Raw genomic sequence first — 26,051 nt, 5'->3', positions numbered from 1 at the left:
AAAATAGGCTTTTCATGCTAGAGTATCTGGATTTCCAGAGACATATTCCCTAATTAGCATCTCTCTAGGGATTTGGCATTTTGGCGAAGAAAAGTTACACTGCTATATTTTCTTCAACTCCTGAATTCCATGTATATTTAGTAAATAATATAATATATTCATCAACCAAACATATGTCATGTAATTCAAGACTATATAGAGCTTGAGTATGTATGATTTTCTTCTCCATGTCTTGATTGTTAAAATGATATATCCTTATAAATTGCGCTTTATACAGGATAGTCATTCTTCCGGCTATCTCACTAAGAGATTATCCAGCTAGGACTGAATCTTTGCTTTCTACCTAAGTCATGTCCCATGCAATTTTTTCCGATCTCATAAGACTCATTTCTAAAAGTTTAATTAATCATTCTCTGTTGAAATCAAGTGTTTCTGCTGCGATTCTCATAGCCGATGTCCAATGATCTACGAGATCTTATCTTTTTTGAAGTCCAATACATCAAGGTTAAGCATAAATCGATAAAGATGTAGAGGTTCAAGAACATATTTCCCATAGGGTGTTTGGTGCAAGGGAATTTGACTTCTCATTAACCTTGTTCCCGCTGGATGTGCTTTTCCACAAACATGAAAATATGTTTCTCTCGTATTAGTATCATGAGATCCCGTAATTTCCCTTAGTGGTTCATTAGAAGATGACCATGTTATTATGGGCTGTTCACCACTAGCGTATTTATCTTCAGATCTATAATCTTGAGATTTGCGAAAGATTCTGCAAGACCTTGGAGATCTTCGAGACCAATATTTTCTAAATTTGTCATCGGATTAATTTTTTCTCTACATTTTTAATTATATTGATCATCTTTTTTCCGTCAGTTAAAGATTTTGGCATCACTTTGGTCGTCCTCTTTTGATGTAACAAAGTTTCAGTACCAAAGGATGGTGGTAACCTTTCCTACCGAAGTCATTTTACTCGAACTTGTATGTTGATCTAGAGTTTGGATTCTTATTTGAATATCTTTTAATGTTATAAGAATTTCTTTTGTTTTTCAAATATTTTTTTATAGCTTTTGTGGATAATATATCATACTGCTATAATTTTGTACTATCTTTTTGTGGGGCCCTTAGCTCCTAATCATTATTACAATACAATTTGATTAGAGTTAATTAATTACACCGGAAACGAGTTTAAAATTTTTTTTACAATGAGCCCAAAATATGCTATTTGAATACTAAAAATAGTTTTTCATCTCACATCATAAAACATGCCCACACATAATCAAAACAACTCGTACAACAACAAATCATATCCTCGGGACATACCCCGGTATATAGATACATAACATATATACTGGGAAAGACCACGAAACCTCAACTCAAACTGTGACTCCCTCCAGAAGTACCATCTTTGGTCTCCTGATATCCTGGAGTGCCTGTCATTGTCCACATGCAAAGACAACAACATCCCCATCTGGGGTGAGCAAAGCTCAGTCTGAAGCAACCACAATATATACCACAGATATCTAAACAATGATATATTATATGCAATGCATGTATGTCGTGGAGGTATCAGGTCAAATGCCCATCCACTGAGCACATGTCAGAGTATATCGAATCGCTATCAAATCAATGCTCGAGCTAGCACACCAGCCTCAATCAGGGATAATCGTATGATAGCGTAGACAAAGCGCCATCAAATCGCAAATCTCAATCAATCATCGGGGTCACAAATGACTATGCTTTAAGGGTCATGTAATACCAAGCATAGCATTGTGTTCACAAACCCCAGAATCAAATCAAATCATATCAGGGTATCCAAGGATCATAGCTCAACGTGCATGTCATGTATGCCACATCAACTCAACAAATAAGGCATATAGACATGTATCTCAATCCAATCAATCAAACATATATCATATAATACAGATACCTGTCGTATGTTACCCGGTCGCAACATACCTCAATTCTTCGTTCCAGTCGATGTAGCTTGAAGATATCAGTATAATAATCTATTTACATCAATAACATATTCACTTCAATCAATAACATCATTCAAAATCAATAATATAAGTTTCAAATATCTTTTGAAACTTCAAAAATTCATATCAAAGTCAAATCATAGCATAATTCAATTCCGACTTTAAAACTTAGTTTCTTGTCGGTTATTCTACCGCATATATTTATCAGAATTAATAATAACTGACAAATAATTCTTCAATCTCAATCTAACGATTAAAAATTTCCCAATTATAATAAATTGAGAATAATTCAAAATAACATCACCATAATCTTCTCTACTTCGTTAAAATCATACACTATTCAACAATCTTCAATTTCTGTATGATTTAACAATTTATCGGATTTATTCCAAAAATCGACGAATTTCAAACATCACCAAAACTATAAAATTTGTACCTCAAATCGAAGACCTCGTGTCAACGATATCAGAACTGAAGTCGATTCGTCGATTCGATAAACTGATAAATCGCATGATCGAAAAGAAAACCAAAACCCTTCTGTCTTCTCTCTTATCTTTCTCTATAACTTTGTAAGAATGAAACGTAAGTTTCATATTTATCATTTTTTTAAATATTATATTATATTATATTATTATTATATTAATAAAATAATATAATATAATATAATTATACTATTTAACTCTTTAGCGCCGGTATATCTCTTTGGATTAGTCAAACAATCCAATTTTCCAAAAATTAAAACATGAAACTTCTATATCTTTGAGTTTTTTCCGGTATATCCAAATTTCAAATCATTTAGACTTCATATGATCAGATATGTCACTAATTACCATTTTGTCCTTAAAATTAATTCATTATTTTTCAACTTATTTACGAAAATACCATTAAAATAAATTGAATATTTTTCAACTTATTTACAAAAATGCCATCAATACTATTTTATTCTCGTGGTCTCACATTTCTCCCAAACTTAAAAGATTTCGTCCTCGAAATCTCAAACATCTCTATATACATAACATTGGCAAACATATAATATGTCACCAGTTATAGTACATATCAAAACTAAAATCAGTAAATGGATCATTATACATTGAATACAATGGAACAGGAGGAATAGAATAAAACAAGTGCGGATATGATTCTCGCATCTTGCTTTTCAATTCACACGTTGACTCCTCCACACCATGTCGTGTCCATTGCACTCGAACTAGCGGAATCGATTTATTACTCAATACTTTCTACTTTCGATCCATAATGCAAACAGGTTGTTCAACATAAGAAAGAGAAGGATCAAGTTCAACCTCATCAGGTGCAAGTACATGTGATGGATCTGGTTTGTACTTTCTCAACATAGAAACATGAAATACATCATGAATGACAGATAAAGCTGGTGGCAATGCCAACCGATAAGCAAGTTCCCCAACTCGATCAAGGATCTCGTATGGACCAACATATCGAGGAGATAACTTCCCTCGCATGCCAAATCGAACGGTGCCTCGGAAGGGAGATATTTTCAAAAATACTTTATCACCTTTCTGGAATTCTAAGGGTCGTCTTCGTTTATTCGCATAACTCGTTTGACGATCCTGAGCAGCTTTAATCCGCTGTCGAATCAACTGAACCTTATCATCATTTCCTGTATCATTTCAGGTCCAGTCAATTGTCTTTCACCAATTTCATCCCAGAATAACGGTGATCTACATCGTCTCCCGTATAAGGCTTCAAACGGTGCCATACCAATGCTCGTTTGGAAGCTATTATTATAAGAAAATTCCACCAATGGTAAAGGATCTTGCCATCCCATTCTGAAATCCATCACAATCGAACGAAACATATCTTCTAACGTTTGAATTGTACGCTCCGTTTGGCCATCAGCCTGAGGATGATAAGCAGTACTCATAGCCAAACGCGTACCCATTGCTTCTTGGAAACTACCCCAGAATTTAGAAGCAAACCTGGGATCACGATCTGATACAATTGAGACTGGCACACCATGCAGTCTCAAAATATTCTCAATGTATAAACGGGCCATTCTCTTATAAGGATAAGTCCGCTCATACGGAATAAAATGTGCACATTTCGAAAGCCGATCAATAACAATCCAAATAGCATCACAACCTTTGGGCGAACGATGTAAATGAGTCACAAAATCCATAGCAATATGTTCCCAATTCCATTTCGGGATTTCAAGACTATGGAGTAACCCTCCAGGTTTTATTCTCTCGGCTTTTACTTGCTGCAGATAAGACATTTTGAAATAAATTCAGCAATGTCCTTCTTCATACGTCTCCACCAGAATTGGAGTCTCAATGTCAAATACATCTTTCGGCCTCCAGGGTGAATACTGTATTTGCTACAATATGCTTCTCGAAGAAGGGCAGATTTCAAATCAGAATCATTAGGGACTACCAGCCGACCATTAAGTCGTAAAGAACAAAAAAAAAAAATCTGAAATCCAGACTGATGTCCTGTAGATACAAGTTCTTTCGATTTTTGGATCTGAGCATCGCTTCGTTGGGCCTTTCGTATTTTCCATATCAAGTTCGGCTCAATTTGCAATGCTGAGACAGTGACAGAATTCCAATTCGAGTGAAAAGTCCGACCAGAAATACATATATCCTCGTGTACCTTGGCGACACTGACAGAAGCTAAAACAGAATCATGAACTTTCCGACTAAAGGCATCCGCAGTAACATTCACCGATCCCGGGTGATATTGAATCTCACAATCAAAGTCCTTCAAGAGATCCATCCATCTGCGTTGCCTCATATTCAAATCAGATTGAGAAAAGAGATACTTCAGACTCTTATGGTCCGAATAAATAATAAACTTTTCTCCGTACAAATAATGGCACCAAATCTTCAAAGCAAACACAATGGCGGCCAATTCCAGATCATGAACAGGATAACGAGTTTCATGAGATTTCAATTGACGAGACGCAAAAGCAATCACCTTGCCATGTTGCATCAGAACACAGCCCAAACCTATACCAAACGCATCTGTACACACTACAAATCCTCCGGTACCTGAGGGAATAGTAAGCACATGTATTGTGGTCAATCTCGTCTTCAATTCAAGAAAATTAGTCTGAACAAATGAATCACTGATTCTTATGTGTCAGTTGAGTAATAGGTTTAGCTATTTTCGAAAATCTTTCAATAAAACGACGATAATAACCAGCTAAACCCTTGAAGCTACGGATCTCAGGGACATTCGTAGGTCTCGGCCAATTCAATACAGCTTCAACTTTCGCAGGATCAACAGATATTCCATGTCTCGAAATGACGTGGCCTAAAAATACCACTCGATCCATCCAGAATTCGCATTTGGACAATTTAGCATATAAATGTCCATTACGAAGAGTTTGAAGTACCAGTCTCAGATGTTCAGCATGCTCCTTTTTCGATTTCGAATATAAAAGAATATCATTGATAAATACAATAACGAATCGGTCAAGATAATCACGAAAGACACGATTCATTAAATCCATAAAGACAGCAGGAGCATTCGTGAGACCGAAAGGCATAACAAAGAATTCATAGTGGCCATACCTGATACGAAAAGCAGTTTTAGGCACATCTTCTTCTCGAACACGTACTTGATGATACCCAGAACGAAGATCAATCTTCGAGTATACAGAAGTACCCTGAAGCTGATCAAAGAGATCATCAATACGAGGAAGTGGATACTTGTTTTTCACAGTAGCCCGATTCAATTGCCTATAATCGATACACATTCGCATAGTATCATCTTTCTTTCGAACAAATAAGACTGGAGCTCCCCAAGGTGATACACTAGGTCGAATATATCTCTTGTCTAGAAGATCCTGTAATTGTTCTTTTAATTCTTTCAATTCAAGAGGTGCCATGCGATAAGGAGCTTTCGATATAGGCGCAGTTCCCGGCACAAGATCAATACTAAATTCAACTTCTCGATGAGGTGGAAAATCAGGAATCTCATCGGGAAATACATCCGGGAATTCTTTCGCAACCGGAATATCAGATAAAGAAGGCTCTTTCTTAGAGACATCAATAGCGTAGATAAAATAACCCTCATCCCCTCTAAACAAAAGTCGATACATTTCCAGAGAGGATACTAAAGGAATTTTGGCTTGAGAACCCTTGCCATAAAAATTCCACTTGGGTCCATCAATAGGTCGAAATCGAACCACTCCATGAAAGCAATCGGCAGTTGCTCGATTTGTTGTCAAGATATTCATGCCAACAATACAATCAAAGTAGTGTATTGGAAGGACAATCAAATTCAGAAACAACACATTGTCCTCGTATATCAATACACAATTATGCACAACTTGCTCAGACAAAATAATCTTTCCTGCTGGCGTGGCTATTGATAATGTATCATACAACGGAGTACTCATAATATCATGAGATGCAACAAATGCATAAGATATGAATGAGTGAGATGCTCCTGTATCAAATAAAACACGTGCAGGATAATCGCAAAGTATGCAAATACCTCCAATCACACCACCAGGAGCTTCTTTAGCCTGATCCTCGGTCATGGCATACACTTTCACTTGAGGAGGGCCTTGGCCTCCACAATAACTACAATAAGAAGCGATCACAGGACTCCCTCTCTGGGATCCACTGGAACTCGAAGAAGAAACAGTGGAACCAGTCATCTTAAACTTCCTACCTCTCGGACGCAAGGTAGGCTGCTGAGCTGTCACTGGAGGTGGAGGAGTGTACCGAGGACCTCCTCGTTTTAGTCCAGCTTCAGCTGCCTTTGCTCGTTATTGCCTCTGCGTAGCTGGTAGGCAAACCAGAAATGACAAAAGTATATATAGCAGGATGCAATCCATTCACAAACCTGTTATATTTTGCATTTGCAGCTACGTGAGGCGCATACTTCAACAAAGTCGAAAACTTCGAAGCATATTCTGCAACAGTCATCGTTCCCTGCTGCAGACTATTGAATTCATTCTCTTGGGCAGTATATAAGAAGGAGGGAAATACTGCTCCAAAAACTGGGTCTTGAAGACATCCCAAGTGACTTCAATCCCGGCCTCTTTCAATCCAATCTCAGTGGCTTCCCACCAAGATTTTGCTCGGTCTTTCAGTTGATAGAGAGCAAGTTTCATTCGCCTAGCCTTAGAGTATTCAACAATATTAAACAAATGCTCAATATCCTTCAACCAGGCTTCAGCTCTTTCTGCACTCTCAGTGAAAAAGAACCTCGGTGGTTTCAAGTCCTGGAATCGAGCCATCACCAGATCCATGGACAATCATTCGAATTGTCCAACCATCCTCTCAGTACTACTACTCGCAGTTTCATTTGTGGGATCCATTTACAAATCAGAGTAACTTACTCAAACTAAATCAAGTAGGAGCAAGTAATACAAATAAATCAAACACAAACGCACAATTCATTTGTTCCTATTCAAGTGTACATCAGACTCAATTGAGCATTCCCAGCTATGCTCTGATACCACTCCGTGTGGGGCCCTTAGCTCCTAATCGTTATTACAATATAATTTGATTAGGGTTAATTAATTACAGCGGAAAACGAGTTTAAAATTTCTTTACAATGAGCCCAAAATATGCTATTTGAATACTAAAAATAATATTTCATCTCACATCATAAAACATGCTCACACATAATCAAAACAACTCATACAACAACAAATCATATCCTCGGGACATGCCCCGGCATATAGATACATAACATATATACTGGGAAAGACCACGAAACCTCAACTCAAACTGTGACTCCCTCCAGAAGTACCATCTCCGGTCTCCTGATATCCTGGAGTACCTGTCATTGTCCACATACAAAGACAACAACAGCCCCATCTGGGGTGAGCAAAGCTCAGTCTGAAGCAACCACAATATATACCACAGATATCTAAACAATGATATATGATATGCAATGCATGTATGTCGTGGAGGTATCAGGTCAAATGCCCATCCACTGAGCACATGTCAGAGTCAATCGAATCGCTATCAAATCAATGCTCGAGCTGGCACACCGGCCTCAATCAGAGATAATCGTATGATAGCGTCGACAAAGCGCCATCAAATCCCAAATCTCAATCAATCATCGGGGCCACAAATGACTATGCTTTAAGGGTCATGTAATACCAAACATAGCATTGTGTTCACAAACCCCAGAATCAAATCAAATCATATCAGGGTATCCAAGGATCATAGCTCAACGTGCATGTCATGTATGCCACATCAACTCAACAAATAAGGCATATAGACATGTATCTCAATCCAATCAATCAAACATATATCATATAATACAGATATCTGTCGTATGTTACCCGGTCGCAACATACCTCAATTCTTCGTTCCAGTCGATGTAGCTTGAAGATATCAGTATAATAATCTATCTAAATCAATAACATATTCACTTCAATCAATAACATCATTCAAAATCAATAATATAAGTTTCAAATATCTTTTGAAACTTCAAAAATTCATATCAAAGTCAAATCATAGCATAATTCAATTTCGACTTTAAAACTTAGTTTCTTGTCGGTTATTCTACCGCATATATTTATCAGAATTATTAATAACTGAGAAATAATTCTTCAATCTCAATCTAACGATTAAAAATTCCCCAATTATAATAAATTGAGAATAATTCAAAATAACATCACCATAATCTTCTCTACTTCGTTAAAATCATACACTATTCAACAATCTTCAATTTCTGTATGATTTAACAATTTATCGGATTTATTACAAAAATCGACGAATTTCAAACATCACCAAAACTATAAAATTTATACCTCAAATCGAAGACCTCGTGTCAACGATCTCAGAACTGAAGTCGGTTCGTCGATTGGATAAACTGATAAATCGCACGATCGAAAAGAAAACCAAAACCCTTCTTTCTTCTCTCTTACCTTTCTCTGTAACTTTGGAAGAATGAAATGTAAGTTTCATATTTATCATTTTTTTTAAATATTATATTATTTTATATTATTATAATATTAATAAAATAATATAATATAATATAATTATACTATTTAACTCTTTAACGTCGGTATATCTTTTTGGACTAGTCAAACAATCCAATTTTCCAAAACTCAAAACATGAAACTTCTATATCTTTAAGTTTTTTTCGGTATATCCAAATTTCAAATCATTTAGACTTCATATGATCAGATATGTCAATAATTATCATTTTGTCCTTAAAATTAATTCATTATTTTTCAACTTATTTACGAAAATATCATCAAAATAAATTAAATATTTTTCAACTTATTTACAAAAATGACATCAATACTATTTTATTCTCTGGGTCTCACACTTTTGGATTTGTCTAAGATATCCGGAGAGTTTAGAGGAATCCACTACTATTTCTGGGAACTTATTAGACTGAAACATAAATTTGCAATTTAACTTATTTACGAAAATGCCATCAATACTATTATAGATAAATAAACGATAAGATCACAAATAATGAGTGTTAAGATTAAGAGTAGGTCTCTTGTGAGACAGTCTCACGAATCTTTATCTGTGTGACGGATCAACCCTATCGATATTTACAATAAAAAGTAATACTCTTAGCATAAAACGTAATACTTTTTCATGGATGACCCAAATAAGAGATCTGTCTCACAAAACGACTCATGAGACCGTCTCACATAATTTTTTCATAAGATTAAAATGAAAATTGAAAAAACAAGATATTAATATAATGTGTGCGTGTTTTTACGAGGGGAGGGTGTTATGGATGGCCTATATTGCAAATGACGTGGTGAAATCAACGACTGTGATTGGTGAATATTATTACCTAGTGTACACGGTCCCTGCCTCATATCCAATCTTAAATATTGGTGGATAAGGAATTAAAAAAATACAAAGCAAACCATATCCACTAATCCAAGATTCCATTACCCAAGCTCCAAAATGGCCACAATCTTCTCCCCCTCCGCCCTCCTCTCCTCCACCTCCACCGCCGCCACCACCCCAAAATCACCACTCCCGCCGCAGCCAAAAACCCACCTCCCCATACCGCCCAAAAAACCATTCCTACCCAACTTAACCACCACCCTAGCCGCCACAGCTCTGGCCACAACAATCCTAACAACCAGTACCCCACCTTCACTAGCAGACTCTCTCACGACCTACCGCCTCTACTACGGCACCGCCGCCAGCGCCGCCAACTACGGAGGATTCGGCGGAAACTCCGACAAGAAAGCCTCCGCAGAGTACATCTACGAGGTCCCAGATGGGTGGAAGGAAAAGCTGGTGACCAAGATTCAAAAGGGGACCAACGGAACAGACAGTGAATTCTTTAACCCAAAGAAGAAGACTGAGAAAGTTTACTTAACTTTTCTTGATGGGTTCCGGAAATTGGCACCAAAAGATTCGGTCTTGAACAATCTTGCTCTATCGGACGTAGATTTACAGGACCTTATTGCCACTGCGGACAACGTGAGCTCGGAAGAGAGGAAGGATGATAAAGGGCAGGTATATTATGTGTATGAGATTGATGGAGTCGGCGCACATAGCTTGATTTCGGTGACTTGTGCAAACAACAAGATTTACGCACATTTTGTGAAGGCTCCCACGCCTGAGTGGAATAGGGATCAAGAAACTTTAAGACACATTCATGAATCTTTTAAAACTGTGGTTGGATGATTTCTTTTTTTGATCCACTCCTGCCGTAATATATCATATCGAGTTATTGGATCCATCCACTTGTATGAGTCAGTGGAGATATAATCTAAATATATGATCTTGTGTATTTGGGATTTGGATGATCGATGTATTGACAATGCACACTTCAGGTTTGTATCTTGAAATGGAAATACAAGTGCTCTAGCTAGTACATGGATTTTGGTGCAAAAAATTTGGAAGCGTTACTGATTTTGCTATTGAGATAGAATTCTTTTTCGGGCAAATTATCAAGCTCTCCCCAATTTTTTTAAATTTCCAAAAATATCTTCAATGTTTATAATTACGGTACATATCATTGTTTTACCTATTGAGCATATTATTAAAGACATATAGCCCAAAAACATACAGTTACACAAAATTTCCAACCAATATATCATATTCAGATAATCGATTTTTTTTAATAAATGACTCATAATGCTTTCATATAATAAATTGAACAGTTTATCTTTTTGACCGGAGTGTCATTGGGTTATACATTGAGTTTTACATATTGCTCCTCACAGCCTAACCACGCAGTCGCAACAGATGTTTCTAATGTAGGTTCCTTCAACAACACTTAGCACAATTCTATTTCGTTTCCTACATCAAGATGTATAATAAGATAGTTCAATTTGAAAATAATATATGAGAGAAGTAATAAGGCTCGGTCTTTTTATTCAAAATACAAACTATTATTACATAGTAATCTCCTGTAGAGGAGGATGAACTTGTTTAACTATTTACAGTAACTGATAATACAATACACATAAACTAGAAAGAGAAATTATTACAATTTATTTGAAAGAAAATGAAGATGTTGAATGATGTCTTCATCTTCCTTATACCTCGATATTTATAAAAGTCTTGCTATATTTGGAATTCGGACTTCAAATCTTTTGTGAGTGGTGGTCCCTTCAACCATTAGTTGGTGGCTTTTCTTCGAGATGTGCTCGATGTTTGGGCTGACATCCTACTTCTTCTTGATGGTCCACTTCTTTGCTCAGATTTGTGAGATCTAGCCTTTTGCCTGAGCATACTGTTCTTGATTTCCAAAACCTTCTTTCACTTCTTCCACTTCTAGCATAAAGATGAGATCTAAAGTTCTTTTTTTTTTCTTGTCTTTGTGACTTACTTTCAATAATTATTGAAAGACCATTTTCTTTACAGTTTAAATGAATACGTTTGTTAATACCTTTTATCCATTAGTAATTCTTCTGTAATGCTGTCATCATATGACATCATTCTGCTAATTTTTCTTTGAGAAAAGAGCCTCTTCGTGTCAAAGTATCTGGATTGCTCAATGTATTAAGGTTAAGGATAACTCCATAAGGATGTATATGTTCCAAAACAGATTTACCTTAGGGTGTTTGGTGCAAGGGAATTTGACTTCTCCTTGATCTTATTCTCGCAGGGTGTGATTCTCCACCAGTTTGAAAATCTGTTTGGGATCCTTTCATATTTGTATTATGATATCACACACTTTCTCTTGGTGGTTCATGAGAAGATGACCAAGTTATTGCGGGTGTTTCACCCCTAGTTGTGTTCATATTTAGATCTACGACCTTGAGATTTGCAAAAGATTATGTAAGGTCTTAGATCATCGAGACCAATCCTTTCTAAAGTTCTCATCAGATTAATTTCTTTTTTGATACACTTTTAATTAGATTGATCATTTTTTCTTCGTCAGTTAAAGGTTTTGACATTACTTTGGTCTTTCTTCTTTGGTGTAGTAAGGGTTTAGTGTTAAAAGATGGTGGTAACCTTCCTTCCAAAATCCTTTACCAGAACTTAGTCATTGTTGTAAGGTTTGAATTCTTGTTTGAATATCATTTAATGTTTCAAGAATTTCTTCTTATTTTTCACGGATTTTCTCCACATTTTGTTGTACATAACACAACATATTGTCATAATTTTGTATTGTATTTTGAATTTCTAAGATCTCCGGAGATTTTAGAGGAATCCAGTACTAATTCTAGGAATCTATTATTTTGAATCATAAGTTTACTTTAAGACTCCGATAGTTCCACTTGTTTCTTGATATCTAAATTTTGTTAGATCTTCTTGTTTCAAATATTATAAAGTTTTGAAATAAACACTGCAAAGAATTAATCTCGAACCTAGATTCGGATTTATATTATTTGAGAAAATTCTCTTCCTCAAACAGTTAATTAATTATTAATAATAAATTTTTATGTTTGAAATAATTTTACCTAGTATCTGAAACCATTTCTGGCTCAATAAAAATCAATCATTAAAATCAACACATGTAAAGGTATTTTTGTCATTTTTATTCTTTTAGGGAGTTGAAACAAAGTTTTTTGGGTACAGAGAGTTCGGATAAATTTATTTCTGATTTACCTTTCTTTTTCTCGAAAAAATATTTTAATACCGTCTCACGGTGTCCCTATAATTTTTCTACTTGTCCCGAATTTGAAATAATATAAGTAAAATGTATTCGCAACGCATAAGGAATCGAAAATTATTAGAGAAATCGGAATATATTTCTACCATTTTGTTCTTTAACATTTCACTAATGGCTCTCTGATATCATAATTCTGATCGATTAACTATTATATAGCCAAGAATATGATCAAAACTAGCTATGGTCTGAAAACTCAGAACAACGATTTTGATATAAATCTAAAAAAAAAGTATAGATATCCAAATAAACATATTTGATTTTAATAATTTATTTGAGAAATATTGATTTTAATAATTCTTTCTCTCAATAATCAAGAAATGATCTTATCCTAAAACTTATTCCATGCACGTTAATAATCCAATAATTCAAAGTATGGAAATAAAAAAAAAATTGGAATTGATTTCCAGAGTGGGTTCAAACTGGGAGACTGAATGAATTTTACCTTTTTGTATGGTAATGAGCCATTTTTGTGATGGATTTTACCTTAAAATTTGGTGAAGTAAAACATGACATTTTTATAGAATATACGTGCAGTTGAGGATATCAATGTGTGTGCCTCAAATACGTGCTAAAATTTGGAGCTTTTTTTGATTTTGTGATGTTTGGCATTCTTGCTTTTTTACATGGAACACAATTCGATGAAACAAAATAAAATTTGACACTCACCGCCTCTCTCTTAATTTGATCATACCAATGTGGTGTCGTCATTTAATATTTAGTATAGATAGTCGATAGATGAGTAGGTCTGTTGTGAGACGGTCTCACGAATCTTTATCTGTGAGACGGTCTCACGAATATTTATCTGTGAGACGAGTCAACCCTACCGATTTCACAATAAAAAGTAATATTCTTAGCATAAAAAGTAATACTTTTTCATGAATGATCCAAATAAAATATACGTCTCACAAAATATGACCCGTGTGACCGTCTCACACAAGTTTTTGCCTCGATAAATATATAGCATGATATAAATAGTATTGATAATAGATACATAAAAAATTCGCAATTAATATATATGTACAGTTTTGCTATGTTGCTCATCAACCATGTTCATCTTTGTGTCCATCAAACATCCAATAGGTGAGCAACAACTCATTGGTGGACACAAAAGCGAGCATCATAATAAATCTATATATATATATAATTTTGATATGTTGTAAACTTATTGTACATATTTATGTGAGAATCAATGAGGTGTCACTCACCTATTAGATTGAAAATTTTCTATATTTTATCACATTCAATAGGTCTAGGACATCTTATCCGTGCTCAAATAAATATGCACGATAAGTGTGTAACATATCGAAATTATAGATTTTTTTTTTTTTTTAAAAAAACAAAGATAGAATGGCAAAAAGCTCTCCCTATAAATATAAATTACTACAATCCACCCTTCTGCTCAAGTAGATAAAATGGGGTCTAACGAAATGAAGACCTGGATTCTTGCAACATGGTTTGCCTCATTGGCTCTCAATGCGAATGCCTCCATGAGCACTGCAGTCGATGCAACCTTCCAAACAAGGCGATGCATAACGCCCCCTCCAAATTTTCGTGGTCGCCGCCCTCCAATACCTTGCCTATCTCGGCCACCTCGATCACCATCTTCACCGCGACCACCACTATTACGATCACCACCACCACGATTTCCAAGACCAACCCCTCTACCACCATCAACATCGCGACCACCCCCGCTCCCACCCGATCTTCACCACCACCACCATCTCTATCAATACCATCACCATTTATCCCACCATCCCTACCTAAAACCCGACCACCACTGACTCCAGCTACCCCCCCACCACCACCACCATCGACGCCCTCTCTAACTTCAACGCCACCACCATCACCCTCTTTTCCACCACCTCGACCATGAAGTTGTATTCAGCCCCTAGAAACATACAAAAGACTACTAATCAACCTCATCCATATGCAATCATTATCATCACAAGATCACAAAGACAACTAATATAAATATTCAGCAACAAGAAAGCTTCCCATACGGATCAGCATAATAAATGTACTCTTGTTAGTTAAAGGTATTTTCTTGGAGAATTAAGCCATGATCTTTATATACTTTTGGATCTTGTAATGTACTTGAAAGTTTCAGTTTATATGAAATAAAACTGCCTCTTTTGCATGGAAATTTATCAAGGCTTTCAACTTTTGTAATACAATTGTCCCACTCATATGGATTTAAGCAGAGCAGCTAGTCCATCTCAATTTTTTTTTATTACCTTTTTTTTTTCTATCTCTTTAATTCTCTAAACTGGGAGGAGAGAACGAGCATGGGAGAAAAGTAGAGGAAGAGAAACTCACAATCCCGTCGACCGCCGCCCTCAACTCCGCACTCCGCTGCTGTTCCGGTGTTACTTGTTAGTAAGGTAAATTTATTTTTTTTCCTTTCCATTTTTCAATGGAATTAATATTTCCAATTAAGGGGAAACTATCCCCAAAATAGTGATAAAAAATTAATGTGTAAAAAAAGTGTTCTTTTGTTTAAATAATATAATATAATGACTTTTTTTTAATATATACTAATATTGTGTGTACACGTAATGTGCATGCACAGTAAACAAATTTTATATTAGTGCTTTTGTTAAAAAAATTGAAATTAAAATTTAAAATTTTCTGATTTTTAATGAGTAATTTTGATTTTTTTAAATAAATTTAATTTTAAATTCAAAAAAAGTAAATAAGAACCCTAAAAAAGAAAAGAAAAAGTATTTTGGAGATTCTAAAAATTACACCTAGTCATGACTCAAATATTATAAATAGTATATATATTATTATATTTTTTTTGTAATAATATATAATTTATTACATTAAGTTCAAATCTCCCTGACTCTAATTTCTAGATTCGTCCTTTCCTCCCACGTGAGAGAAAAGTGAAGTTAGAACGATTTATAATGAGTTAAAATGAGCTCTTAGAGCAACTTGAGTTATCCTTCCCTCAAATGAAATCTTAGTTTCATGGACAAAAAAAAAAGTATTGTTAAAATGTCAAAAACGGTGCAAATTGTCTTCCATAATTATTTTTATGATGGAAAAGCTTGTTGTAATTATATTTATATTTATACATAAATTGTTCCGAGTAGTTTTCGTGTTTAAAATAACCGTTGTATGTATTACGTGCTTGTAAACAAAACAAAATAATATAATCATATCGAAAATTATTTTTCCCCCAAATATCTAGAATGAAAATATCATAGAAAAAATAAGGTTTAATGATGATTACTGTATAATACTAATACTCACAACTAAGGATGACAACTTTTTCCACGGGTTTGGGGCTTCACGGGGAAAACCCGAAACGGGGTTGGGGATCCCCGATTTTTTCCGGTTTGGGTTCGGGTTCGGGTTCGGGGATTTTTGTTAAATCTCCGATGTAGTTCGAGGCGGGTATGTGATTACTATCCCAATCCCCGAAATCCCCAAACCCGTCCCGAAAATAATATCAATAAGAAAATAATAGTATTATTAGTATTAATAATATAGTAATAATATTATTTTTTAAAATAGTAATAATAATAATATTATTAATATTGATATTAATATTAATATTATCTCTAATAATAATAGATAATAATTAGTTTTAGTTTGAAAAAATATCCGAATCCGTCATCGATTTACCATATTAATATTTTTGAAACGGAGATGGGGGCGGAGATGAGAAGTTGATCTCCGAAGTTTCGGGTTTGAGGATTCTCCGAACCCGAAAAAACGGGGATTGGGGCGGGTATAGGGGTGTGGATGGAATTCAGGGATGGTGATGTGGATGGAGACGGCAAACCCGCCCCCGCCCCCGCCCTCGCCCTCGCCCCGTCTCATTGCCATCCCTACTCACCACACCCCAAAACCAGGGATGTAAACAAACCAAATCCAGTCAAACAATATTAAGCTCGAGCTCAAATTGATCTTTTATTATGAGGTTCGAGCTCGACTCGTTTTGAAATCACTAAACTCGCGAATAGCTCGAACTCAGTTAATTCATTAATAGCTCATTTATCATTTTTAAAAAGCATGTATCATTAATCGAGCTCGTTAAGGACGCAATCGAGCTCGAGTTTGAGTTTTATTCGAGCTCGTTAACGATAGAATCGAGCTCAAGCATTAATTATCTTGATTATATATAACTATTTAATAATTTTTCTAGATATACCAATGCAACATGATATGATAGGAAGAACATATTTAATTTATTTATTATGCTAGTTTTTGAAAAATGTTTTGGCATAATATATATAAGTTTATTCAAATTTGCAGTCGGCTTAGTACTGAAAGTTCTTATTATTTTAATATTCAGTTTTTTTAAATGAATTAGTTGGTATGTTTTTCTTGATTTTCGTTTATTGATTATGCTAGTTTTCAAATAATATTTTAGTATAATAATTTGTAAATTTTCTCAACTTGCATTTGGCTTAGTGATATAAATTTTCAAGGATAAAAGAATAATTTGGTGCATTTTTTTAAAATTATTTTATGTATTATGTTTTAACTTGCATTTTAGTAAAATGATCTATTGATTTGTAAGTTAAATTAAAAAATACAATTGTGGCTAGGTGATATAAATTCATCTTTATTGCAATAAGGTCTTGTGTTCAATTCATTCTATTTGAATTAGTACTAATATTTTTTTATTTACTAACTCAACAAATGACCGGAGCTCGCTCACAGGCCATATAGACAAGCATATTCACGACTACGTATACGAATCAAGCTCGAACTAGATAAACAAGTCAATTTCGAGCTTGAGCTTACGAGCCATATAAACAAACATGTTCATGAGACAACTAATCGAGCAGAGCTAGATCTTGAGCTGGTGAGCCGTTTAAACGAGTCGAGCTTGAGCTCACGAGCCTATTAACAAACATAAATGTGAGCTCACGAGCTAAATATTCTTAATCTCTAACTCGTCTTGATAAAATTAACGAACAAACTAAAAATTACTTTTCACCGCTCGCGAACGATTTGCTTCGTTTATTTCCCAAGCCAAAACGACTGTTTAGTTCTCCATTGCTCGACGTCAATGGCCAGAAAAAAGAGAGGCCCGGAGGTCTTGTGGAGTCTGTTCCACAACCGTGCTAGCCCTTAGTCGAAACATTATTAGCTTTGGTCCTTCCACTGTCGGCTACGACGACAGGATGCAGGTGTCATGGGCGGCGATGCCTTAGTTGCGGTGGCGACCAAGCAACATCCTTCATCCTTCGACCCGAAAACCTACCCGGTTACTCCAAACTTTTAACTGGATGTTATGTTGTTGTTTCAGAAAATGCTCCTCCGATTCCCGTGTTTGACCTTCACTGTCATTGGCCGCACCGAATCGACCCAGTTTATATATAGAATGAAAAAATTAGTCGAATTGGATATAATATACATATCACAAAATTAACAAAATTAACATGTGAGACGATCTAATATGAGTTTGTGTCTAAAAATGTATGCATGTAGTTCTAATTCATGTATTATTTTATCTATTATTTAACATAATTAAAGTTATACTAAAAATTAAATACATCTTTCATGGTTAAAACAAAACTAAATATAATTAAATTTATATGTATTTAACATTCCTATTTATGTTTTGATATATTTTAAAATGTGTTATATTTAGCACTAAATGATAGGACACGTGTCACATAATGAACTTATATATATATTTTAAAATGTTATATTTAGCACTAAATGATAGGACACGTGTCACATAATAAATTAAGTTTCAATTTCCCCATCCCCAGGTCACAGTTTAACATCCATTTTCCGATTCCCCTTCGCCGCTATGAGTTAACAGTGCAGCTACCAAAACAAGAAATAGGAAATGAAAGCTGACAATGGCGGGGCGATTGCGATCGACTCTTCCTCTACTTCGTAGAACCCTAGCCAACGACGCTCAAAAAGTGTTTGTCTACCCTTCCTTCGCCAATGCTGAGGTATGGCCGAGAATTGTTCTTATTACATGAAAATGGTGCGATTTCTTTTATTTTCTTATTTCTCGATCTCGATCTGCTCGGAAGAATTATGCATACCTTTAAATTTAGTGTTTCACGTCAAAATTTTACGATTCTGGCGTGTTTTATCCCTCGGTACAAACTGAATTTGCTCAACGTAATTTCAGTTTTGTTTTGTTTTGTTAGTTTTTTTTTTTTTGGGTTTTCTGGCATTTCATTTACGTTTCCCGATAAGCGAGTATATTGTTCTTCTATATGTTGACGTTTTATTCCGCCTATATTCATTAAGTATTGTCATTTATGACTGGGGAGTGATAATTTCTGTAAGGAAAGTAGAATAAGTATTGGCGTTCAGTTTACGTGATATTTAAATTGTGATCGTTATGTTGTTTCGAAATACTCTTATGGAGAGTCCGTAGATAAGTGGGCTTCTATTCAGTTGTTGGTTGTTATTTATTGCAGTTTTCGAGGAACTATGCAACGACCTCTCCTGTGAAGGAGCAGAAAGTCAAGGTAATGATCATTTTTTGCGGTTGTATGTCATTTGACTATATTGATGCGTATTTGTAAACATTCATGTCTTTGTAATGAGAAAGTACGCTTCTTTTCACAGGAAATAATGACATAATTTTCACGAGCTTAGACGATTTGAGTTATCTAAGCTGAAGGTTACTCTGAATAAATTTTTTATTCTTCTAGATTTTTATGTCTTGAATCATTGTTGTTTGCCACCAGTATGTGTTATATGGATATTCGTATTCAGACGTTCTTTTAGCCTCGTGAATGCTGCAAAAGATATCTGTTCATCATGCATTTGTGTTTCTGCATCTTGTTTTATTTATGTTTTGGAACAGACTATAAGGCTGATGTTTGCACAACTGCATCTTTTAAGTCATGTTGTCATTATAAATATACTTATGATATAACTATTCTTCTCTATTTTATCTACAGTACATATATCATCAGTAGGCTCTGTATTTTTCTTACTTTGGTGCTTGTTTTGATGAATAGTGTTACACATTTTTTTAATCATGTAGTTCTTCCACAGAACTAATATTTAACTCAAACTTTACTGAGGCCTAAAGTTTGTTTCTGAACTCCTTTTGATAATCAGTTCCATGTCATACCATTTGGTTTACTTGATTGTCTAACATCAGAAGTTTAGTGTTGAAAAAATTATTATTATTTTGATTTGTCTTTATTCATAGATATGTGATTTATGATGCGTATATGTAACTCATGATTGATGATTTGATAGGGAGTTGAGTTATTGATTTTCCCTTGCCCCATTTCAACACCATTTTTTTCCTGATGCAAGAGTTTTATAAAAGTTCATAAAAAATGCTGCTGAGGCGTTTCTTGCTTTCCTGATACCCCGTCCCCTTTTTGTATTGCGGTTAGGTACCCTTTGCAATGTATGGTGTCTCAGGAAACTATGCTTCGGCGTTGTACCTTGCTGCTGTTAAAGCTAATGTACTGGACAAGGTTGAATCTGAGCTTCTTGTTCTTATCGAGGCTTCAAAGAAAAGCCCCAAATTTTCTCAATTTATGAAAGATCTATCTGTGACTGCGGATATCAGAGTGAAGGCCGTAAATGACATTGGTGCTCAAGCTAAGTTTGATGACATAACAAAGAACTTTTTGGGTATGTGCTTTTGCAAATGAATACATTGTGTTTCAGAATGATTAGTTGTTGTTATGTTAGTATGTTCTGAAAATTATAATCATTATGGGATACTTCTTTTGCCTTGCCTTTATCTGAAAGTGGTTTATTGGTGCTCTTATATATAACATAAGTGCTGAAGTAAACTATCAAATGACTATCACTTTGTTGTTGAAATACAGTAAATCTTACCACATACATCTAGATACGGGGGTTATATCACTTTGGAGGTCATGCTTGTTGAGGACTATTTGAATTCACCACAGTAAGAGTATCTAATGACTTTGTTTATTAGCTTCGAGATATGAGACTCATTCCTCTGTGCTAGTTCTTTTTTCATCACGTCTCTTCTGACTCGCTAGTATCTTGATATATTTTTAAAATTATTTTTCCTCTTAATTTTGATGGTACAGAGCTTCAATATTTATGCTCTCTTAACCAGTTTTTTGTCTCCATCCTTGTTGCTTTGCTGTAGAAAGCTATGTTCTCCTTTATGGTTTCATTTGTCTAAGTGGAAACCAAATACTTGAGGTGGGTCTTGTAATTAGTACTACACAATAATCAGTATCATGAATTAGTAAGTCTTTTAAAAAAAAATTAAACTATATAGTACTAAATTTCCTTGTGGTTCTCTTACTCAGATATTTGAGGCATGCGAAACTTTCTGGAACTATATACAATCGTTACACTTTTTTGTACCAATTAGGTTTCTTTCATCAAGTATTAGTTATGAAGCATCAATTTTTTATGGGGTTGCTTATCTGCAGTTTTGTGCCATGTTGGATCTGCTTATCTGCAGTTTTGTCCCTTGTTGGATTTGCATTATTTGGGCAAAGTTGTACTTAAAAATTTCATTGTAAGCTGAAAATTGCAGAGGCTAAGATATTTGAATTTAAGAAATTCTTAGCATACAAGTTGTTTATCCTTTTTTCGTTATTTTTTCATGAGTAAACGTTTCACTTAATTACTAGGACCAGTAATAGAAATAAGCACATGCACAACATCTTTAACAAACTTCTACTCTAGTACTTCAGAAGAAACTAAGACTCAATATGCAACTATCTCCTTTGTCATTCATCTGATTCCTACTCTTTTGACATGAACAAAATTTTGACAAGTCAATGCCACCTTGGAGCTTGACGTCTCTTATTTTATGTTCTTGTCTACCATCCGTCTAATTGTCTTTCTTATCACATTGTCTTGCTTGTAGCATTTATGTGCATATATAATTATATAACATGTCTTATGGCATTTGGTTGTACCAGCTGTTGTTGCTGAATCAGGGAGGTTGGGACATATAGAACGAATAGCCCAGAGATTCTCGGAGCTGACCATGGCACATAGAGGGGAAGTTAAAGCTACTGTAACCTCTGTTATTGTAAGTTCATCGTTTGGAATGTGGTTTTAGATGGACTAATCTTTTCTACTTTTGCAAATCATACCCCTCGCTACCTTGGTACTGGATTTGTGCTTGTGCAGCATCTATAACCATCATACCACGAGACATGTATTAATAATCTAAGCGTGCAGGGGTTAGAAAAAATATTCATACTGATGTAATGTATAATTATATGCTATTTACTTCTATATAAAATATATGGGATTAGAAAAACATTTTTTATTCACTAAAAATGTCCTGCCAAAAATTACCACAAGCAAATTATCTATTATCATCATATACTAAGCATCAAGAATCGGGAGATATTATATATAATTTTCATTTAAAAATTATGTCATTAATTATATTTTGTTGTTTTATAAGTTGATATTATAATTAGTTCTCGATAATTTTATGAAAATCCATTCTGTACGTGCAGTGTCTGTTTTGTCTTCTAATTTATTTGTATTCGACATCAACACATTCCAAATATTTAGTAATGTTAAACAAATGTTAGCTTTGCAACTATCAATCCTGAGTGTCTGTGTGACATAAGAAAGTTATCGTTTCGATTAATTTTCACCAAATTTTTTTGTCGCTCTTTTATTCTTTATCTCTTTTACTCACGAATTCCTATTCTTGAATGACAAGGCTCTACCTCCAGAGGAGGAGAAAGAATTGAAGGAGACATTGCATGATATACTTGGGCAAGGGAAGAAAGTTAAGCTCGAGCTGAAGGTGTGTGCTTTCAGTCATATCTATTAAAAAAAAAAAAAACATACCCACACCCACATTCAACTGTTGGTGATCTAGTCTCCATCGGCGATGGATGAATCCACAATTTTACTGGTCGATCTGCAGATTGACCCCAGCATTCTTGGTGGACTGGTGGTTGAATTCCAGCAAAAAGTTTTTGACATGTCCATAAAGACTAGGGCACTTCAGATGGAGCGATTCCTACGCCAGCCTATCAACTTGGATGCTCAATAATTCCCAATCATTTGGCCTAAACACTCGGAGATTGACGAGCAATGAACACTTTTGGATGCTCACAATGTGTTGTCCGGTGCTCTTGCAAATAAAAGCTACTCCTGTTATTATCTTTTTGATTCATGGACAACTTGTTTGAATTTCATCCTTGGTTTGATGAGGAATTTTTATTGCAATTTATTTAAAAATTTTCCAACATATCATTTATAATCATTACCAGGGATTCTATATAGGGTATAGATTTGTAATGACGTAATTCATGCAATGCACTCATGCATTGAAGAGCATTTTGTCATCCTTCAATTGTCCAGTGAGGGGTGTTCAACTAAACCAGAGCCAAACTATTGCAATAATGTTAAATCTACAATTTATTTATTGGCATATATAACTCTAATTTATAAAAAAACGAATGGTAGATATTTTCTCATCCTAATAATTAGTGTCAAGAATTACACGCAAACTAATATTTATTTTAATATTTTCATTTAAATCTTCTCAAATTTTGACCATAAGCATTAGCAGGTTAACGATACGGAAAAAATTATATCATAGAAACTGAAAACTGATGAATATTCGTACTACAAATATCCAAAAATATACAAGCAAATAAAAATGGCTTTGCAATCAGGACTTCATTGCATTTTGGTGGGCTTTTAATGTAACATATAATGTAGTTAGTACACAATTTAGTCAAGATCTAAATATATGAATATTTCTGCTAAATAGAATCGACCTTTTTTCTCTGAAACTTTGAAGGAGATAACTAGAAACTCAATAAAGGGAAGTAATATAAACTAGGGATATATCATCTCTTCTCTGATTGAATGTGGAGGAGGTAACCGTGACTTGGAACTAGCAAAAGTATCCGAATAGCACAGCGGTGTCTCTGTAAGAGGTGAATCTAATACATAATCTGGAATAGCAACCAGCGTCTCCTCGAAAACTGATTTCAATGTCTGCAAGATTCAAAAGACATGTGACAAAGATTGATTCAATGGTCACGTTGAATCGTATAGTAGAACTATGAAAAGAATACCGAGACAGATGCGGGAATCAAAGGATAATAACAAGTGATAAGAGTGTCTCTGTTAAAGAGGTTCATAAACTGTGCAAGGAAATTGATACATGGAATGCAGTTAAACATAAATAACCAAGAACGTTCTTCCGCTGTCCTCAGAGTGCAAATAAAAGACATGTTAAAAATTTTATAACAGAAGTAATGCAAATTATAAGCATCATATTTTCGAAAATGTGATGACTTACAGTGAATTTCAGAAAAGCATGCAGCATCAGCTTTGCGTTTCCATACAGCGTTTCAATTATTAATTTAAGAAAATGAATCTTCAATTACTAAAATTGTTGGAAATGAAGTTTTCTTAGTTAACTACTTTAAGCAAATATATCTTGGGCATAGAAGGGGTTAGGGATGACAACCTCCCCACGGGTTTGGAGCCTCACGGGAAAAACTCGAAACGGGGATGAGATCCCTGATTTTTTCGAGTTTGGTTCGTGTTCGGGTATTTTTTAAAATCTCCGAAGCAGTTCGAGGCGGATATAAGCTTATTATCCTCATCTCCGAACCCGCGGATGGAGTATTTATTCACTTTATTTTCAATTCTTATGTTTAAATATATTAATTTTTTTTTCTCAAAATACAATTTGTGTCCATAGGCTTTCTTTAGCTAATATAATGTTTTATTATTTTTTATATATAACTCAGACTAACAAAATGTAGGTTTTTGAAAGATTTCAAATTTACAATATTTACGTGGTTATAATTTAGAATATAACTTACAATGAAAATTGTTATCACATGTTCTTAGTTATTCCAAAATTATAAGTAAGTACTATTTTAGATTTTTAATATGTAATTTTTTAACTTTAGGAGCATATTTATCAATTAATTGATGTAATGAGTAGATAAATATCAACATCATATACTAAATTATTTTCTTTCACTCTTATATTGCTTAATTAATTAAAATACATTCATATAATTCTATTTACACTTTTATCATTGTATTTGTATTATTATGTTATTCCAATTTAGTACTTAATTTGACAAATCATTATTCCAAATTCTTATAATTTGTTCTGATCTATTTTTTCCCGAACGAAATGTTGTTTGATGAATTGGATGATTAATATGTAAAGAGTAGAAAATATTTTTATTATTAATTTAATTTTTATTTATTTAGAATATGGGCTTACGTATCGATGTACGTGCTTTTACACCAGTTTCCGCAAAATCAATGAAAATGAAAAGAGAGGACATTTTGGATTGACTAATGATTTCATGACCTCACTAAATTGAAACACTCTAGCTAAAGAAGTGAAAGAAAGAATCTCGAACCTAAACCTCAGCTACAGACAATGGACACAAGCCAGAAAACTGGAGGCTGTATGAACCTCATTCGACAAGAATTCAAAATGCCCACCAAACTTGGATAAAGGATCATTTTTCTTGGTTGGTTGGCGAAAATTTCAAAGCAAACGTAAAACAGAGACTTACGTCGAAAATTTAGCGGGCTTCGTTGGCCACACTTGGGGTCGGAGACAGCGGAGCGGCCGCCAACTATGGTTCGCCGAAACGGGAACGGAACGGCCGGAACGGGCATTCCGGAACCGGAACGTCAGCAACCTTGACGAGGTTCTGGGGTGTGTAGGTTGATGGCTTGTATCGGCGTTTTATATACCGAAAACGGGGATATAACGGTGGAAAACGGTGATATAACGGTAGAATGGAAGAGGAACGCAATTTGCGACGGTTTTGTTTTGAACTGTCACTACTAGCGACGGTTTTATGTATGTAGCGACGGTTTTTATTCAACTGTCGCCGATTTTAATTTGGCGACGGTTTTATTCAAACCGTCGCTAATAGCGACGGTTTTTATTAAACCGTCGCCGATTTAACATCGGCGACGGGTTTAATAAAACCGTCGCTATAGTTAGCGATGGTTGAATAAAAACCGTCGCTAAATTTATTCGTTGTAACGTCGTATCTTTGCTTTGTAGTACAAATAATGCAATTTTGAGTC

The 26,051-nt window shown here is 34.8% G+C and overlaps 2 protein-coding genes and 1 long non-coding RNA gene across 4 annotated transcripts; 2 read left to right on the top strand and 1 right to left on the bottom strand.

The window, feature by feature from the left end:
* The first annotated feature begins 9,807 nt into the window (after window positions 1–9,807).
* LOC140983748 (thylakoid lumenal 19 kDa protein, chloroplastic) lies at window positions 9,808–10,703 on the top strand. Its single transcript, XM_073450872.1, has one exon. The coding sequence runs from the start codon at window positions 9,863–9,865 to the stop codon at window positions 10,595–10,597; it is 735 nt and encodes a 244-aa protein (XP_073306973.1). The 5' UTR covers window positions 9,808–9,862; the 3' UTR covers window positions 10,598–10,703.
* Window positions 10,704–14,421: 3,718 nt separating this feature from the next.
* LOC140985225 (ATP synthase subunit O, mitochondrial-like) lies at window positions 14,422–23,158 on the top strand. Of its 2 annotated transcripts, none has more exons than XM_073453007.1 (7): window positions 14,422–15,418; window positions 18,773–18,964; window positions 19,445–19,495; window positions 20,384–20,627; window positions 21,911–22,023; window positions 22,675–22,761; window positions 22,885–23,158. In XM_073453007.1, the coding sequence occupies exons 2-7, from the start codon at window positions 18,866–18,868 to the stop codon at window positions 23,011–23,013; spliced, it is 723 nt and encodes a 240-aa protein (XP_073309108.1). In that variant the 5' UTR covers window positions 14,422–15,418; window positions 18,773–18,865; the 3' UTR covers window positions 23,014–23,158. The 2 variants fall into 2 exon arrangements, with proteins under 2 accessions (XP_073309108.1, XP_073309109.1); XM_073453008.1 differs by lacking the exon at window positions 18,773–18,964 and adding an exon at window positions 19,626–19,650 and having other exon boundaries at window positions 15,298–15,418; window positions 19,445–19,521.
* Window positions 23,159–23,626: 468 nt separating this feature from the next.
* On the bottom strand, window positions 23,627–24,330 carry LOC140983776 (uncharacterized). Its single transcript, XR_012176510.1, has 2 exons — window positions 24,277–24,330; window positions 23,627–23,969 (listed from the first exon to the last, which is right to left on the bottom strand). It is a non-coding gene; the product is annotated as an uncharacterized lncRNA (long non-coding RNA).
* Window positions 24,331–26,051: the final 1,721 nt, after the last annotated feature.

Source organism: Primulina huaijiensis, chromosome 9 (genome assembly GCF_012295235.1).
Source record: "Primulina huaijiensis isolate GDHJ02 chromosome 9, ASM1229523v2, whole genome shotgun sequence".
In the NCBI taxonomy this organism is placed as follows: domain Eukaryota; kingdom Viridiplantae; phylum Streptophyta; class Magnoliopsida; order Lamiales; family Gesneriaceae; genus Primulina; species Primulina huaijiensis.
Note: the sequence above shows the minus strand (reverse complement) of the source record. Positions and strands in the feature narration are given on the sequence as shown.

What these genes read in the sequence shown, in the direction of transcription:
- LOC140983748 (XM_073450872.1), top strand. Translation starts at nt 9,863, where the DNA reads ATGGCCACAATCTTCTCCCCCTCCGCCCTCCTCTCCTCCACCTCCACC.
- LOC140985225 (XM_073453007.1), top strand. Translation starts at nt 18,866, where the DNA reads ATGGCGGGGCGATTGCGATCGACTCTTCCTCTACTTCGTAGAACCCTA. An exon ending in CTTCCTTCGCCAATGCTGAG is followed by an intron (nt 18,965 to 19,444) that starts GTATGGCCGAGA and finishes TATTTATTGCAG; the next exon opens with TTTTCGAGGAACTATGCAAC. An exon ending in CATAACAAAGAACTTTTTGG is followed by an intron (nt 20,628 to 21,910) that starts GTATGTGCTTTT and finishes TGGTTGTACCAG; the next exon opens with CTGTTGTTGCTGAATCAGGG.